This window comes from Balaenoptera musculus, chromosome 3 (genome assembly GCF_009873245.2).
Source record: "Balaenoptera musculus isolate JJ_BM4_2016_0621 chromosome 3, mBalMus1.pri.v3, whole genome shotgun sequence".
Classification (NCBI taxonomy): Eukaryota; Metazoa; Chordata; class Mammalia; order Artiodactyla; family Balaenopteridae; genus Balaenoptera; species Balaenoptera musculus.
In genome coordinates, this window is record NC_045787.1 from 170,581,197 (window position 1) to 170,596,207 (window position 15,011).

At 63.3% G+C, this 15,011-nt stretch overlaps 2 protein-coding genes across 7 annotated transcripts; both read right to left on the reverse strand.

The window, feature by feature from the left end:
- Positions 1-6,350: 6,350 nt before the first annotated feature.
- FAM174C (family with sequence similarity 174 member C) lies at positions 6,351-9,035 on the reverse strand. 5 transcript variants are annotated; one of them, XM_036845503.1, is made up of 4 exons: positions 8,613-9,035; positions 7,696-7,771; positions 7,499-7,615; positions 6,351-6,731 (listed from the first exon to the last, which is right to left on the reverse strand). In XM_036845503.1, coding segments are annotated over exons 1-4 (594 nt in total). In that variant the 5' UTR covers positions 9,013-9,035; the 3' UTR covers positions 6,351-6,730. The 5 variants fall into 5 exon arrangements, 3 of the variants coding, with proteins under 3 accessions (XP_036701398.1, XP_036701399.1, XP_036701401.1); XR_005019170.1 differs by lacking the exon at positions 7,696-7,771; XR_005019169.1 differs by lacking the exon at positions 7,696-7,771 and having other exon boundaries at positions 8,605-9,035.
- A 933-nt stretch (positions 9,036-9,968) lies between these two features.
- Positions 9,969-14,806, reverse strand: LOC118892476 (cold inducible RNA binding protein). Of its 2 annotated transcripts, none has more exons than XM_036847263.1 (7): positions 14,693-14,806; positions 13,528-13,636; positions 13,337-13,443; positions 13,105-13,243; positions 12,943-13,024; positions 12,757-12,827; positions 9,969-10,419 (listed from the first exon to the last, which is right to left on the reverse strand). In XM_036847263.1, the coding sequence occupies exons 2-7, from the start codon at positions 13,628-13,630 to the stop codon at positions 10,415-10,417; spliced, it is 507 nt and encodes a 168-aa protein (XP_036703158.1). In that variant the 5' UTR covers positions 13,631-13,636; positions 14,693-14,806; the 3' UTR covers positions 9,969-10,414. The 2 variants fall into 2 exon arrangements, with proteins under 2 accessions (XP_036703158.1, XP_036703157.1); XM_036847262.1 differs by lacking the exon at positions 9,969-10,419 and adding an exon at positions 10,919-12,380.
- Positions 14,807-15,011: the final 205 nt, after the last annotated feature.

The following is a 15,011-nucleotide window of genomic DNA, read 5'->3' on the forward strand; positions in this document are numbered from 1 at the left end:
CACCAAGCGGGTTTCCAGAGCCTGGCCCGGCGCCAGAAGCAGAAGACACAGAGATTGCTCACCCCCATCTCCCCTTCCTCATTCAAACCCAGACCCCGAAATCCTAAACCAGGCCCAGCCAATGCCATACCACCCTGTCCAGCCTGGTGAAGAGTTTTACAGTCAGGCTGACCAAAGTCCAAAGCCAGTGTCCACTGCTGCCACCCAGGGGGACCCCAGGGCAGTCACTTCTCCTCTCTGAGTCTGTTTGTTCATCTAGGAAACAAAATAGGAATCCTGACCTCAGCCCCTAAGGGTGCTAAGCACAGTAGGTGCCCAATACTCCCAGCAACCCGGAGTTGGGTCCAGGCCAACGCGGGTGGGAGCACGGGGAGTCTGACCGGGGCGGAAGATAGGAAGGGCGTCAGGCGGAGGGTGCAGCTTCAGCAAGGGGCTAGAGTGCCTGATGGGTTCGGGGCACTCAGTGACCACTCCCGGAGGAAGGGGGCAAATTGCTGACTGTGGAACTGGGAGACTGTCCTTCATTTCTGTCCTTATTCATGTCATAGTCTCCCTCACCAGGCTCTGAGTTTGTGGAGGTACGCTGTCACCAAGTGCTGGCAGGAAAGTGCCAGAGGTGCCCAGCCAGATTCCACCTCTCTGGCTTTGTTTCACTCTCCCAGGCCTGGTGCAGGGTCTGGGAGCCAAGAGCTGGAAGGTCCCCATGTGAGGGATTATCGAAACTCCTCGCAAGAACCTTGAGAGGCCAGAGACCGGCAAACTAAGCTTTGCCCCAGCCAGGCGGGGATGGTAAATGCACCCGCCCCAGCTACACATTTCCGATATGCTGTGGCCATGTTCCACATGTGCCCTGAGCTTCCTGCTCTCCTCCCGGCACTTACCCCTCTTTGCTTGGGCTGCACCGTGCCTGGGAGGCCTTCCCCTCTCTTCCTGTAAAATTCTGGTTCCTCCTTCAAGGCCTGTCGTCCTCCCTGTACTTCAGCTACCCCCCACACCCCGCCCACAAGGTTCTCTGTTCTCTGCCCTCCAGGGAACTCTGCCCATCTGTTTGGGGTGTTCTGGCTTCTGGGTCTTGTCCATTGACTGCAGGTGCCCAAGTTTGAAGTCCCAGGGCTGGCTGAGGTGGCTCCACAGAGGAGGGTGGGAACCTGCCCCCAGGTGGTGGGTGGGGCAGGCCCGGGAGGCCGAGAGAGGACCAGAACTGGCCCAGGGTCACCTGGCAAGGCCCCAAACAGACCATCTGGACACCACTGGAGTGAGGGCCTGGGGCTCCAGCCACACAGGCCAGGCTCGGCCCGGGCTGGCTGGTCTGGCTCTTTGGGAAGTGATGGGGCCACCACTCTGGAAGGCGTGGGGCCTGAGCCCAGGAAGAGGGGCTGCGAGCCCAGGGGTGCCAGGCCTGGCCGGCAAAGGGGTCCACCCAGAAGCTCTCTCTGCCCTGGGATGAGAGCACCCTCCATGGCATGGGACTTCATGGATGGGCGAGGGTCTCTTCTGTCACACCCAGCAGGACTTGGACCCGCAGGGTTGCAGGGGTGTGGGAGACAGAAGGGCACAGCAGGTGAGGGGACATCCGGCAAAGGCCCGGATGGGTCGGCTCATTTGCATGCAGGGACCACCGAGGCGAGAGCCGCTGCCGCTGAGCGGATTTGAGCAGAAGCTCCGTTTTCCTTCTGTTCTTGTCTCTCTCTCAAGGTCAGAGCCCGAGCAGGGACAGGAACAAAGGCGCACGTCCCCCATTCAACCTCCCTGCGCCCGCCGCGCTCCCGGAGGAGGGGCCCCCGGGGAGGGGAGGGGAGGGCAGGGCTGCTCCACGGTCCGGCCCCGGGTAAGGCGGGGACGGGGGCGCGGGAACAGCTGCCCATCTGCCCTTGCGGACCCCTGCCCGGTGGGTCCCGCTGTGGGCCCCCAAGAGGCTCTGTCGGCCTCCCAGAGTGGGTGGCCATCCCAGCCTCCAGGCTCTACCGGCAGGGGGGGTCAGCTAAGGTCAGGGGTCATTCTGGAGTAAGCTTCTGCTGGAATCAAGGGTCAGTGGTCAGGCTCACTTTGGGGACCGTGGTCAGTCTTAGGTTCAAGGCTCAATCAGGGTCAGGGGTCACTCAGGGTTGACTGTCAGCCCCAGGCCCAGACCCAGGGCAGGGTTTTTGATGGGGTCTGTCCCCGTCCACTGCAGTCTGCACTCCTGGGCTCGAAGGTCCACCTCAGACTCAGGGAGGGTCTTGTCCGAGCCAGGCCCAGACCTGCCCCTAGTCTGTGCCCAGCACCCCTGCTCCAGCACCCACTGCCCACCGCCCACCAACCCTGACCGATCACCCCCTACCCACTGTCCCCTGCCCACCCCCACTGGCTCCTGACCCACCATTGGTCACCCGCCGCCCACGAGCCCCAACACATCACACACCACCCATCACCCTCTGCCCACTGACCCCCGGCCCAGGGCCCACCACCCATTACCTGTCGCCCCAGCCCACAGGGTGAATTCCCAGGGCTTGGCATCAGCGACCAGCGCCCCCTCAACCTTCAAAGGCCACAGCGCCTTGAAGAAAGCTAAAAATATGCGGGCAAAAATTTCTCATTACAGAAAATATTGGACCCAGTCCGCCGCCCGCTCCGGCTCGAGCGCTTTTCAAGAGGCGGGAAGGGGTCGCCGGGGAGGGCAGGGGGTCTTGGCGGGTCTGGGGCTTCACTGAACCAGGTCAGAGCGGGCCTCAAGAAGAGTTCTCCAGGCTGTGACTGAGCATAAACAAACCAACGGGTCCCTTTCTCTTGCTGGTAAATTAAAATTCCCACCCTCATGTCCAGTGACCAGTCAGGCCCTTGAAACCTCAGCCCGGACCTCAGATTCCTGCAAGCTCCACAGCCAGGCCAGCGCCGGACCAAGCAGGCGTCATCCCAGCTATTACCCCCTCCCCCTCCCCCTCCCCCTCCTCCTCCTCCTCCCCCCTCCCCTCCCTCCTCTCCACCCTCCTCCCTCCTCCCCCTCCCAGCCCCAGGGCCCTGGACACAGACCCCCTCCTCCCAGTGGCCACCTGACAGTCTGGGGGCTAGACCACCACTGTCCAAAAGAACTACCCACAAGGATGGACAAGTCCAACACAGGCACCACCAGCAGTTCCACATGGCTACTGGGCACATGAAATGTGGTCAGTACGATGAGGAACAGGACTTTAGACTTCACCTACGTTTAATTAACGTGGATATAAATAGCTAGTCACGGTCACCATACTGGGTGGCACGGCTCTGGGTGGAGCCGTGCCTGGGTGGCCACCTGGACCGCCACTCTTGTCCGGGACCAGGACCTCAAGGCCTGCGTAGAGAAGGGAGGTGGCGGCTCAGCGCAGAGAGGAGATGGGGGAGGCGGGGCTGAGCCCCCGGGTAGGATGGGGGATCAGGGGAGGGGTCCTGGGAACCCCAGGGAGGGCACAGCTCCCTCGCCTGCTGACCCCAGGGGAGCGGGGGCCACGTCCGAGGGAGACCACGTCAGAACCAGCAGAAGGGCTCCCACCTACAGGGAAGACGCCTGGCCTTGACCAGCTTCCCCGCCCCCTCCCGGCCCCAGTCCCCAGACGGAGAACCGAGGTTGGGGGCGGGGCCGTCTAGCCTCACAGCGAGCCTCCCGGGAGCCAGAGACCCCAACGTGGCCCCCGGGCCGAGGGGGCTGCTTTGCTGCGTGTCCAGTGGGCACTCCCAGGGTGGGGGCTGGGGGACGGAGGTGGTGGGAGGGGCCTCGAGGGCGCCGGGCTGTGGGTCTGCGCACCCTCACCCGGCGCGGGCTTGGGACCCGCTGCGGGCGACACCCGTGTGTGCGCGCGTGTGGGCTTGTGCCCTGTGTCCGTCCCGCACGCCTGGCGGCCGTGTCGCCTGTCCTCGCAGCCGTGTCATGCCTGTGCCCGTGTGTGAGTGCGGGGAAGGTGCTGGAACGCCTCCCGAGCCGGCAGGCACACGCACACGCGGCCCTCCAGCCACCCGGGCCCAGGGGCCTTTCATCTCGCGCTGACAGGCCCCTCTCCCGGCTCTTAGCCGCAGAGAACTTCCCGCTAATAGTGCATTAACCTTGGCGGGGGCTGCCAATTACTCGGCACTAACGCCGGGGGCGCGGTGCGCGCGCGGACGGCGCTGACAGGCGCAGGGGCCCGGGAAGCGGGCGGGGCTCCCCCCCACCCGAGGGGGGCGGGCAGGAGGCGCGGGGCTGCGGGGGCACGCGGTGTGTTCCCGGCTCCGGATGGCAGAGCGCGGGGTCTCTCCTGACCTCATTAGAGTAATTAATGTGCCTTTTGAAGCTCGAGAAATCGCTCAGAGCTGTGGGAAAGGGGCGCAGATCACGGGGTGGGGGGTGGGGGCTGGGGGCGGGCCGTGGACGGTGTCTGAGCGCCTGTTAAAAGCGTGTCCCAGCGGATCAGACACGGAGAGAGACGGAGTGACAGCGAGGGACAGACAGAAACCCAGGGAGGCTGAGTGAGAGACAGTGCAGATGGAGACACCAACAGGGAGACAAGCAGAGGCTCAAAGACAGAGACACAGAGACAAAAAGACAGAGATGCGTGGAGAGAGACCCACAGGGAGAACAGATGGGGGAGAAAGAGTGGCCAGAGCCCGGGGGTCAGGGGGCGTGACATCTCAGGGCCTCCCAGGGACTCTGGCCTCACTTCCTCAACCCTCCCTGGCTGCTGGGGACCGGCTCGCCACTCCGTACAGGACCCTCCCGAAGAATGGGGGTGGCGGGGGCAGTTAGGACTTCCTGGAGGCAGCAGCTGGGCACCAGAGGGGCTAGAGGAAGTGTGAGCAGACTTGGGGCAGGGTCGGGGGCTGCCAACAGAGATGACCAAGGAAGCCAACTGGGGGCCAATGCGGAGGACCCCGGCTGGAGAGAGGGGTGGCCAGCTGACCATGACAGCTCTTCTGCAGGAAGTCAGGCTCAGGCTGGGCCAGGAGGATCAACAGGACTGCAAGGTAGACGGGCCCCAGAGGCTGATGGGTCTTGAGTGGGCAGCAGGCTGGGACCATCCCATGGTGGACATGGCAACAAGGTGGGGTTGAGAAGGTGTGCGAAACAGGCCCCCGACTTCGAGGTACTTCCCCACCTGTACAACGGTTTGCCTCAGGCCAGCCCGGGACCACAGGCCAGCATGGTAGAGGCCGGGCAGCACAAGGCTGCCACCTGGTGGCAGCTCCTCCTAACGACACAGCCTCGGTGCCTCCAGCCAGCGGCCCGGGGAGACCTCAGGCTGTGGGCAGCCACAGGCCAGCCCCACCTCTCCCACTCTCCAGGACCACAATGACAGGGGGCGGGCGGGGGTGCTGGGGGGGAGCAGGCCAGAGCTGGACTCCGCCTAGAAACAAGGCCCACAGAGGAACTCATCAAGCCCCTCACCAGGGATGGGGACTGAGGTACCCCGATGGGACTCAGGTGCCCAGTATGGATCTCAGATGGCCAGGATGGGGATTGAGGCACCCCAATGGGGTGCAGGTGCCCGGGATGGGGCTCAGGTGGGAAAGGAGGTCAGGTGCCCAGGATGGGGGTCAGTTGCCCCAGTGGGACTCAGGTACACAGGATGGATTGCAGGTGGCCAGGATGGGCAGTCAGGTACCCCAGTGGGGGTCGGGTGCCCAAAATGGGGCTCAGGTGGGAAAGGGGTTAGGTGCCCAGGGTGGGGGTCGATTGCCCCAAGGGGATTATGGTGCCTGAAAGGGGTTCAAGTTCCAGGGATGGGGCTGAGGTGACCAGGATGGGGGCTGAGGTACCCCCCATGGGACTGGGGTGCCTGGGATGAGGGTCAGGTGCCCCAGTGGGACTCAGCTAGGTACCCACGATGGATCTCAAGTGACCAGAACGGAGGCCTGAGTGCCAGAATAGGTTTCCTGGGATGGGGGATCAGGTTTATCAGTGATTCCACAAGAGGCTGATGGGGGAGAGGCAGGGTGGGCACAGGGAGCCTCAGGCTGCAGAAAGCTCCAGACCCGTACACTACAGCCTGGGGTTCCTTAAGAAACACCCCCAAAATAGTGGTGTGAGTGTGGTGAGGCAGACAGCATGGCCCTTAGGGGCCCCAGGCTGAAGGCATTATGGACAGGGGAGCCCTGAGCAGGAGCTTTGCTGGATGAATAGGAGTTCTCCCTAGGCTCAAAAACAATGACTGGCAGGGTCTTTTTCCAGGCAGGTAGGAGTAGTTCTCCCCCATCTCTTTGTCTCCTTTGTGGGATTCCTCACGGGACCCTCTGGACACCTGAGGATGGGACCAAATGGTCACAGGTGGGAGAACTAAGGCCCACATGGAGCCCAGGTCTGCTGCCCACCACCCACCTGTGAGCCAGAGCGCTGGGTCTGGCCCACTGTGGAGCTGGGTACCAGCTACAGAACCACTGGCTGCCTTTATTGTCCTCAGCCCAGGCATATGGTGCTCCCAGACAGGCACCCCAGCCCACCCGCCTACCAGGCCTCAGCTTAGGGCTGACGCATCCCCACCAGGAAGGGTGATCAGCACAAGTCACAACGTGGCCAGGGGACCTCAGAGTTCTGCGTGCTGCTGCCGGGGCCCCTCTGGCTTCCAGCCGGTATCCTGGGCGGTCTTGTCCGGGGGCAGGGCTGAGGCGGCTTCTGGAAGGCCGGGCAGGCCCCACACAAGCTCTTTGGTGGCAGGAGAATCAGCAGGGCGTTCCAAGCACTGGGAGGGGCCCTGTCTCTTGTCCTTCCCACAGGGCCGCTGGAAACGCTGCCTTCCCAACCTGTACATCTACAAACGAGGGGTAGGAGATGAGAAGTGTGGGGTGGGGAGCCCGTCCCGCCCCCACCCCGCTGTGCCTGTGCCTCTAACCTGCCCAGCCCCCACCCCCAGCCTGCAGGCCCTGCCGACTCCCTACCTGGGGGAAAGGGGTGTCCCAGCCAGGAGACGCCAAGACCAGAGGGATTCTCAGGCCATACCCACACCTCCCTCGGGGGGCTTGTAAAGTCAGAATCGTCCTGTGGTCTCTCAGCTTCTGTGCCTGAGCCCCCAACAAGCTGGGGTTAAACAGGCCATCCCTCCCCGCTCAGGTCCTGTCGCTGGCCCTGTCGCTGGCCCTGCGCCCAGTGGCCACTGGGTCACCTCCGTCGTCAGCCCTCTTTGTCTCTGCCATTGCCTCTGCCTGGGATGCTCTACCCCGGGCTGGGGCCGTGGAGAGGCCGTCTCTGATCCACCCCCCCCAGCTTTGGTAGCACCTCGCAGTTCATTCTCCATCTCTGACACTGATCTTGGCCTTTGGGGTCAGGCCCAGAGCAAGTGCCCACTGACTCAAGCGCTGCAGCCCGTTCCCATCTTAAAGAAATGAGAAACTGAGGCTGGGAGATGGACGTGCCTGGGACGAGACCACACAGCCTGTGACGGCAAAGCCAGGCCCGGCCACTGTTGTGTGCTGACTGCACTGAGGACCTCACCGACCGACAGTCTTCCTAACTCTCTGGCTTTCTGACCCCACCCCCCAACCCAAGGAGCCCCTGAAGATGTGTGGAGGGCTGCCCTACCATCTCAGGTTCCTTGTTTCAAAGACCGTCTCCTCGTCGCTGTCCAGCGATGCCATCTCAGTCAGGTCCTCGGTGTTGGCCAGGAGCCCGTACCTCCTCCGCTGCGGCTTTTTCAATCTGGAAGCAGACCCAGGCTCGCTCAGCGGCCCTCTCATGGCCCTTCGGTGGAGCTGCTGACACTCTGCCCTGCTTCCCACCTTCTCCGATAATGCTCGTCTGCTCGACTCCTAGAGTCTTGCTGTGAACTTTCCGGCTCCAACTGTGTTTCTTCTCCTAATGGTCACAATCATTATCAGTTGCTGTGGACATCTCCCTTGGCAGGCCCCCAGGGCGTAGGCCCTTGGGCGAGGACCCCTGGGAGGGGGGCGCCGTAATTCCATTTTACTAATGAGACGACTGAGCCTTAGAGAGAGTTTGCTAAAGACATCAAGTGGAAGGCTGTCACGGGCAAAAGCCCCGGCTCCTGACCACCACCAGGGAAAGCATGGGACCCTCTGTGGTGGATGTGGCACGTATTCAGATGGGAGACGAACATTGTGTACCCACAGCAGTGTCAATGCAAGACAGAAAAGGCCCCTTCAGAGGATCTGGATATGATCAGCTCTGCGTGACAAAGGCCCTCTGGAGATCAGCCCCAGAGAGGAAGCCAAACGGAGAGGACAGGGGCCTGAGGAGGGGGTCACGGGCCTGCAGGAGGCAGGGCGTACGCCGCGGGGAAGGCAAGGGGGTCCTCAACTCTTGGGGAGAGCGTGGGCAGAACCTAAACACTGACGATCACGGCCAGCTCTGGGCTGAAGAAGCAGGAGGAGCAAGGTGCCGGGGCAGGCTCCCGCCCGGCCCTGGTCAGGCTGTGGGCGTTAACTACAAGGAAGGATGCAGCCAGGCCCGCGTGGCAGATGCAAGTTGGGTTAGTGGGCGCTGCGCTCGTCGTCGCCGGGCTGGGGGAGCCGCAGAGGGTCCCGGGAATTCCCGGTGCCCTCATCATCCCGCAACCTCTAGTCTCGGTGGCTGCGTCTAGAAAACCGACCCCAACATCCCGAAGGAGCGGTGCGTCACGTGATTGCCTGACCCCACCCACTCACCCACCCACGTCCCCACCCACTCACCCACTCACGTGACGATGGCGCACCGCGCTGGAGAGGCGGGGCTCTCGCGCCGCAATACTTGGGGCGCGAGGCGCGCGCGGATTGGCCGCGCCAGGGCGGCGGCGGCGGCGTGCGCCTGACGCACCTGAATGCCCGGATGAGGAAGTAGAGCACGGCCAAGAAGATGAGGCCCGTGACCACGTAGAGGGAACGCAGAAGCGGCGAGTCCGGCGAGCCCAGCGGCCAAGGGTGTGTGCTGTTGTGCGGCGCCCCCGGCTGGCTCCCGTTCGTCACGGCGGGCTGCAGCAAGAGCGTGGCCTGCGTGCGGCGCAGCGACGGGGGCGCGGCACCCTCGGCTCCGCACAGCAGCGCCGGCAGCAGCAGCGCCGGCAGCAGCAGGAGCCGCGGCGGCAGCACACGCGGCCCCATAGCCCGGCGGAAGCGGTAGCCGCGCCCCGCCCCCGCGAGGAGCAGTCACTCACTGGCGCGGGGGCGGGGCCAGCCAATGGCCCGCGGGGGCGGGGCCTGGCTCCCGGAAACGCCCGGCCCGCCCCCGCCCCCGGCCGCTCACCTCGCTTCACCCGAGCCGGGGAGGTACCCCGCGCCCCAGCGGCTCCGCGCGCACCCCGCCCCGAAGGCTCGGAGCCGCAGTTCTGTGTCCCCGGCCCAGAGCGTGAGCACCGCGGCCGCCCCGCAGGGGGGCTATGATAAGGGACAGGCGCGACCGTGCTCTGCGGGCCTCCCTCCCACCTGGGCCCTGGAACTCTCGCGTCCCCGCCCCCAGTCGCCCTGGGCTTCGGTGACACCAGCACAGTGGCCCGCTGTCCCTGGCCCTCCCGGAGAGGAGACCTGTCCCGGCTGTGAGCCTGGGCATCCCGCCTTTGGCAGGGGCCAGGAGGGACCAGACACACCCCGTGGGAGAAGGGGGGGTACCGGTGACCCGGACCTCACCCGGCCGCACCCTGCTGGGAGTTGAGGTAATCCGCCCAGAGCCCAAGGCAGCTGGAACTGGGGCTCAGCCCCAACGTTCTGTACCCCAAGACCAAGGCTGGAGGCAAACAGCCTGGCAAGGCAGGCCGGCTCCGGGGGCGGCCAAGCTGAAGGTGCCCGGGGTTACTCTGACAAGGCCTCCGCCTAGCCCTGGGGGACGCGCCGCCAAGGGACCACCTCCTCCACCTCCTCCTTGGCTCCCTCGGCGGCCCCGAGAGAACTGCCCCGGGGGGGCAATGAACTGCTGCGTGGCCTACGGGTCTGGATCCAGCTCGTGGCCAGAACGAAGGCCCCAAGAGGAGGCTATCTCTAGTGGACTCCCCGCCACAGCCCCTCCGGCCGGGCCTCAGCCTGAAGCTCAGTGTCCGCCCTCCACGACGCACCCCACACCAGACTCAGATTTGTGGGTGGACACACCATCCCTTTATTCAAATGCACCTTCCACATTTGTCTTGTCACATCGCGAGTGAGGACTGGCCGCCGTGCCAGCGCCACACGCCCATCCTCCTGGAGCACCTTGAAGCCCCGCACCCCAACCTCGCCAGTGAAGCACCTGCTGGAAAGACGGGAGAGGTGAGAGGGGGACACGAGGGCTGCTCCAGCAGGAGATGAAGACGCTGCCCCCGACAGGGGTCACACAGCCAGGACGGGGGAGAACCCACCGCAAGGGCCAGGGCCACAGGGCCACGTGTCTCCCACCCCGAGAAGCACTTACAGGTGACGGGCTGCAAGGGCAGGCAGCTGTGCCGCTGGCTCTTGCTCCCAGATGAAGTTCCTCCTGGGGCAGTGACCCCAGGTCACTTGCTCTCGGGTCACCCTTCCGGGTCGCACTGGCTTCCATTCAACCTGCCAAAGCAAAGGAGTGTTAACCCAGACACCCTGGCTGAGCTCACAGCCGCCCCTCCCCGACTCCCCCGAAACCATCCACAGCTCCTAGGAGGGTGTCAAGCTAGTCATCGGGGCCAACCCAAGAGGCCCCTCCACGGGCCAGCGTGCCCAGGGCGGGCCTGCGCCTTTCAGATGGGCCAGGCCACTTTGTACTCTTAAGCAGAGCCAGCTACCCACTTGGGATGGAGCTGCTTAGAAATCGGCGCGGGCTCTGAGAAAAAACTCATGGCAGCAACAGACATCAGAGAGAGCTAGTTAGGAGTGTGACTCAAAGAGGTCTGGAAAAGACAGTCAATTGATGAACAAAAAATTCCAAAAGGCGGGGCGTTTGGTGGTCTCCAATCCTGCTCAACTGCCCGGGCCGCTCGCCTGGCTGCAGGCGGGGAAGGGCAAACGGCCGGGGTCTGCCTTTAGTTCTAGCTTGATTTTTTTTTTTTTTTTTTTTTTTAAAAAAAGGAAAAAGAAAAATCGAAAAGCAAAAAAGTCAAAGGAACATTCCCCGGGTACACGACTTTACTTTCAAATGAGCTCTCAACAAGAGGAGGGATGCGGACGAGCAAAAGGAGTTACCTCGAATTACAGGACTATCTCCACATATGAGCTAGCCCAGGGAGCAGCTTGCGTCTCAGAGGTTTCTGTTGGGCGCACAACACTTCTGTCCTCCGAGGGGCTGCAGCTTCCATAGGCTAGCAGAGAACGCTCAGAACTTGTAAAGCAACAGCAGAGCTAGCTAATGAGCCGGTCAGTCTGTGGTCACCCGGGGACCCTGCCTGTGTCTGCTCTCTGGCCTGCTTCTAGACTAAGGGGTTCAGGGTCAGCGTCGGGCGCCCGCGTGTCCACCGTCCCTGCTAGGCTGCCCGCCCATCGAGCCTTCCGGCTGCCATGGCCAGAAGCGCCCCGGGGCTGCCCTGCGGTCCGAGAGCCCGCTCCCGTCACCCACCTGCTTGCCTAACCGGGGCCGGTGGCCGTCAGCTGTCACAGGGGCCCAGCCAGCGTCACTGACCCTGCCTTTCTCCTCTAGCTGTGGCAGCCTCGGGCGGGACTGCGGACCTAGTTCTCTAGCTGCCCTCTCTGCTCAGGTCTGCCTGCCTCGAGCCCCTGCAGGGCGCGTGTGGTGCAATCAAAGGGAGATGGTCAGAGCGAGGTTCATTCAGATGGTCTTTTAATCGGCTTCGTGAAGCCAAAGAAAACTGCGTACAAGAATTCCTTCACCACTTCAGATACAACATTGACGGGATATGCGTACGTCTTCCGGCAAAAAAGGACAATATAAATACACATTTTCAAGAACCTCTCGGGGATGTCTGCAAGTCTACTGTGGGTCCCACAGGACAGGTGGGCGCCCGGGCCGGGCCAGGGCAGCCCGGGTGCTCTGCTGCCACCCGCACGGTTCTACCACGCTACACTCAGAAACGTGACACCGAGTTGGAAAAAAGCTACAACTTGCTCAGCTTCCGACAAAGAGCAGATTCAGAGTCTGTTCAATCTCAAAGAGAAGTGACTCGGGGCACCCAACTTCACGGGGCTGACCCCACTGAAAAGAAAAAGAAAAAAAGCAACACAACCGAAAACAAAAAACAAAACTCTCACAACCCCTGGTGATTTTCTAAAAAAAAAAAACTCTTGGCTCACGGTAAAAAGGTAAAAGTAAAACTGGAAGTGCTCTTCAAAACGTTTTTAAGACTCTTAAAAACGGACAGCGCTTCCTTAAAAAGCAAAGTGTAGTAACGAGGCCATCTGAGGGCCAGAAGCAGTCAGGCTGTGTTTGACAAGATCAGAACCAATAAGACTACAAAAGTGGGTACAAGGAGGTGTGATCACTACACATTAACGATTCAGCGGAGCTCCCAAAATCTTTAAATATACGGCCATTGGAAGGACGATCTCGAGCAGGAAGGATTTTTACTCGTTGTGTGTAGCTGAGAACAAGAAGCAGGCACAGTGTAAAGGCGCTGAAGCACGCGACGAGAGGCAGCATTCCACTCCCGGCCCAAACCTGGGGGCTCAGCCCTGGGGGCTCGGGAGCGACCAACCCCCCCCATGGCCGAGGGTGGCGGGCACGGCCGACATGCACGGATGCGGCCTGCTCTGCTCGGTGGGCCCTCGCTCTCCCTTTTCTCCTTGGTCAGCCTGGTTTTGCCTTTACGTTCTGTGGCAGAAGTGGCTGCTGGCACCGAGACCCATGAGGGCAGTCTCGTCCCTTACGGGGCAAACATAGTGACTGGGTCTGAGCACAGCCCAGAGGGCACCGAGGCTCACTGAGCTCCCACCACAGGCCCTTGGAGCGCCGCTTACCGTAACTGTCGTAGCTGTCTCTGTAGGACCCGCCCGAGCTTCGGTCACCGCAGCTGCCACCCTGACTCCGGCTGCAGGAAGGACACAGGTGAGCGCCGGGGGCCACCTCAGGGGACTCTCACCGGTCCCCGTGCCAACGTCCCCACAGAGCCTCCCAGGCCCCCTGCGCAGGACCACCGCCCGTACCTGCTGTAGTAGTCTCTGGAGCCTCCATAGCCCCCACTCCTGGACTCGAACCGGCTCCCCCCGTAGCCGCGGTCCCCTCCTCCTACAGACGGGACGGGAAGGAGAAGTGAGTGTCAGCTCCTGCAGCAATGCCCCCACCTTGTCCCTGCAAGTGGCACTCACCTCTGGAGAACCCACGGCCCCGGCCTCGGCCCCCGCGGAAGAAGCCCCGGCCCCCGGCAGAGCCACCTCGGTACCCGCGGGATCGGTTATCAGACGACTTGCCAGCCTGGTCGACCCGGATCTGCCGCCCATCCACAGACTGGAGACCAGAAGTGGACACGGTTAGCCTCTGCACCTCCCGCCCTCGGTCTGCAGCCCGGACCCACTGGACCCCAGAGCAGCCGGCCCTCACCTTCCCGTTCATGGCCATCATGGCGTCCTTGGCATCATCGATGTTCTCAAAGGTGACAAACCCAAAGCCCCTCGATCGCTGGGTCTCCCTGTCCTTCACGACCACCACTGTGCAGGGGAGAGGTCCGTGGTCAGCACCCAGCCCTCCCCGTGAGCAACCCCACTCAGCCACCAGTCTGGCACCAGCCTCACCTTCTGAGATCTGTCCATATTTTGAGAAGACCTGCTCCAGTGACTGCTCGTTGGTGTCAAAACTCAGCCCTCCGACGAAAAGCTTGCCCTCATCTGATGCCATGGCGGCCTGTGACAAACATCATCAAAAGCCTCAGAGGTCCTGCAGAGGCTTCGAGACTCAACGCCCACCCCCCACTTTACTTTATACAAATAACATATGTTTCGGAGGGAAGCGCTAGGAAACTATTTTTCTTCCCTTTAACCATCCCAAGCCCACACCCAGGACTTAATTCAAACAAACCCTTAATTTCTTTATCACTTTGGGTCCCTGGCCGCTTTTCTATGTTTGGGCCAACTCCGCTCCCCAGACTGGGGACTCCCTGAAAGCTGGGGCCACACCGCGGTTCTGCAGTACTCCTCAGTGCTGCCTGGCTGTGGGGGTCCAAAACTCCAGCCAGGGGACGCCCTCACGGGACGCTTAGGGCTGTACCCTGAAGGCAGGCATCAGCCACCATCGTCACGGGCTGAGTGCACCTTGGTTTCTGCCCGTTGCAAACAGCGGGGTACTAACTCCTAACCCGACCGTCGCGGGGCGGGCGGAGTGGCAACGTGCTTGGTCCACTGCAGGGCGCTGTGCAGGCGGGGCGGGGACTCTGCGCCGGGATATCAAAGCGGGGCGGTGCTTATACCGACCCTTTACAGGCTGGTAGCCTCCGCTGAATGGCTCCGAAACACTGGCCAGAAGGCGCCCTGCAGCCACGCAACTAGGACCCAAACTTGGGGCGTTGGGGGTGGCACCGGGGCTGTGTCGCCCTCGCACTACTCCAACGGGAAATCGGGGAGGAGCCCCAGCCCGGCCCCACCCACGCGCGCATGCGCCCCGCGCCACTCCATCCGGGCACTCGGCGCTCCCGCCATTTCGCTGGGCGCAGCTTCGCGCTCGCGGCCGCCATTTTGCGGCGGTGTCCCGCTCGCGAATACCCTGGCCCACGGGGGATGCCCTCCGACCGCGGTTCGGCCCGGTCTCCGCTGCCCCTCGCCGCCGGCGGGGCGGACTACACCCCGGGCCCGCCCCGGCACCGCCCCCGCCCAGGGGCGTGCCGCCGCCGCCCCGCCTCCTCCGGCCGGCCACAGGCCGCCCGCCGCCCCGGGCCCGTGGAGCCGGTGCCGCCAGGGCCCTCACCACTGAGTCGGGCAGGTCCCTGGCGCAGGCGGGAAGACGGCACAGCAAAACGACCCGAGCCTCCTAACGCGCGAAGTGACTGGGGGGGCGCCCTGCGCCCGCCTTATGTACGTCGTCGCCAGGCCCCGCCCCCGAGCCCGCCCCTCCGCCCCGCGCCGGCCAATCCGAAGCCCTGGAGGCCGTGGCTGTGCCTCATATTCATGAGCTGGGGGCCGGGCCTGTACCGGCCCCGCCCCCTCCCGCGAGCGGGCGCGGGACACTGTGAACAGCGGGGACGCGCATGGTCCGCAGTCCCCCGCCCGCGCGCGGGAGGCGGGGC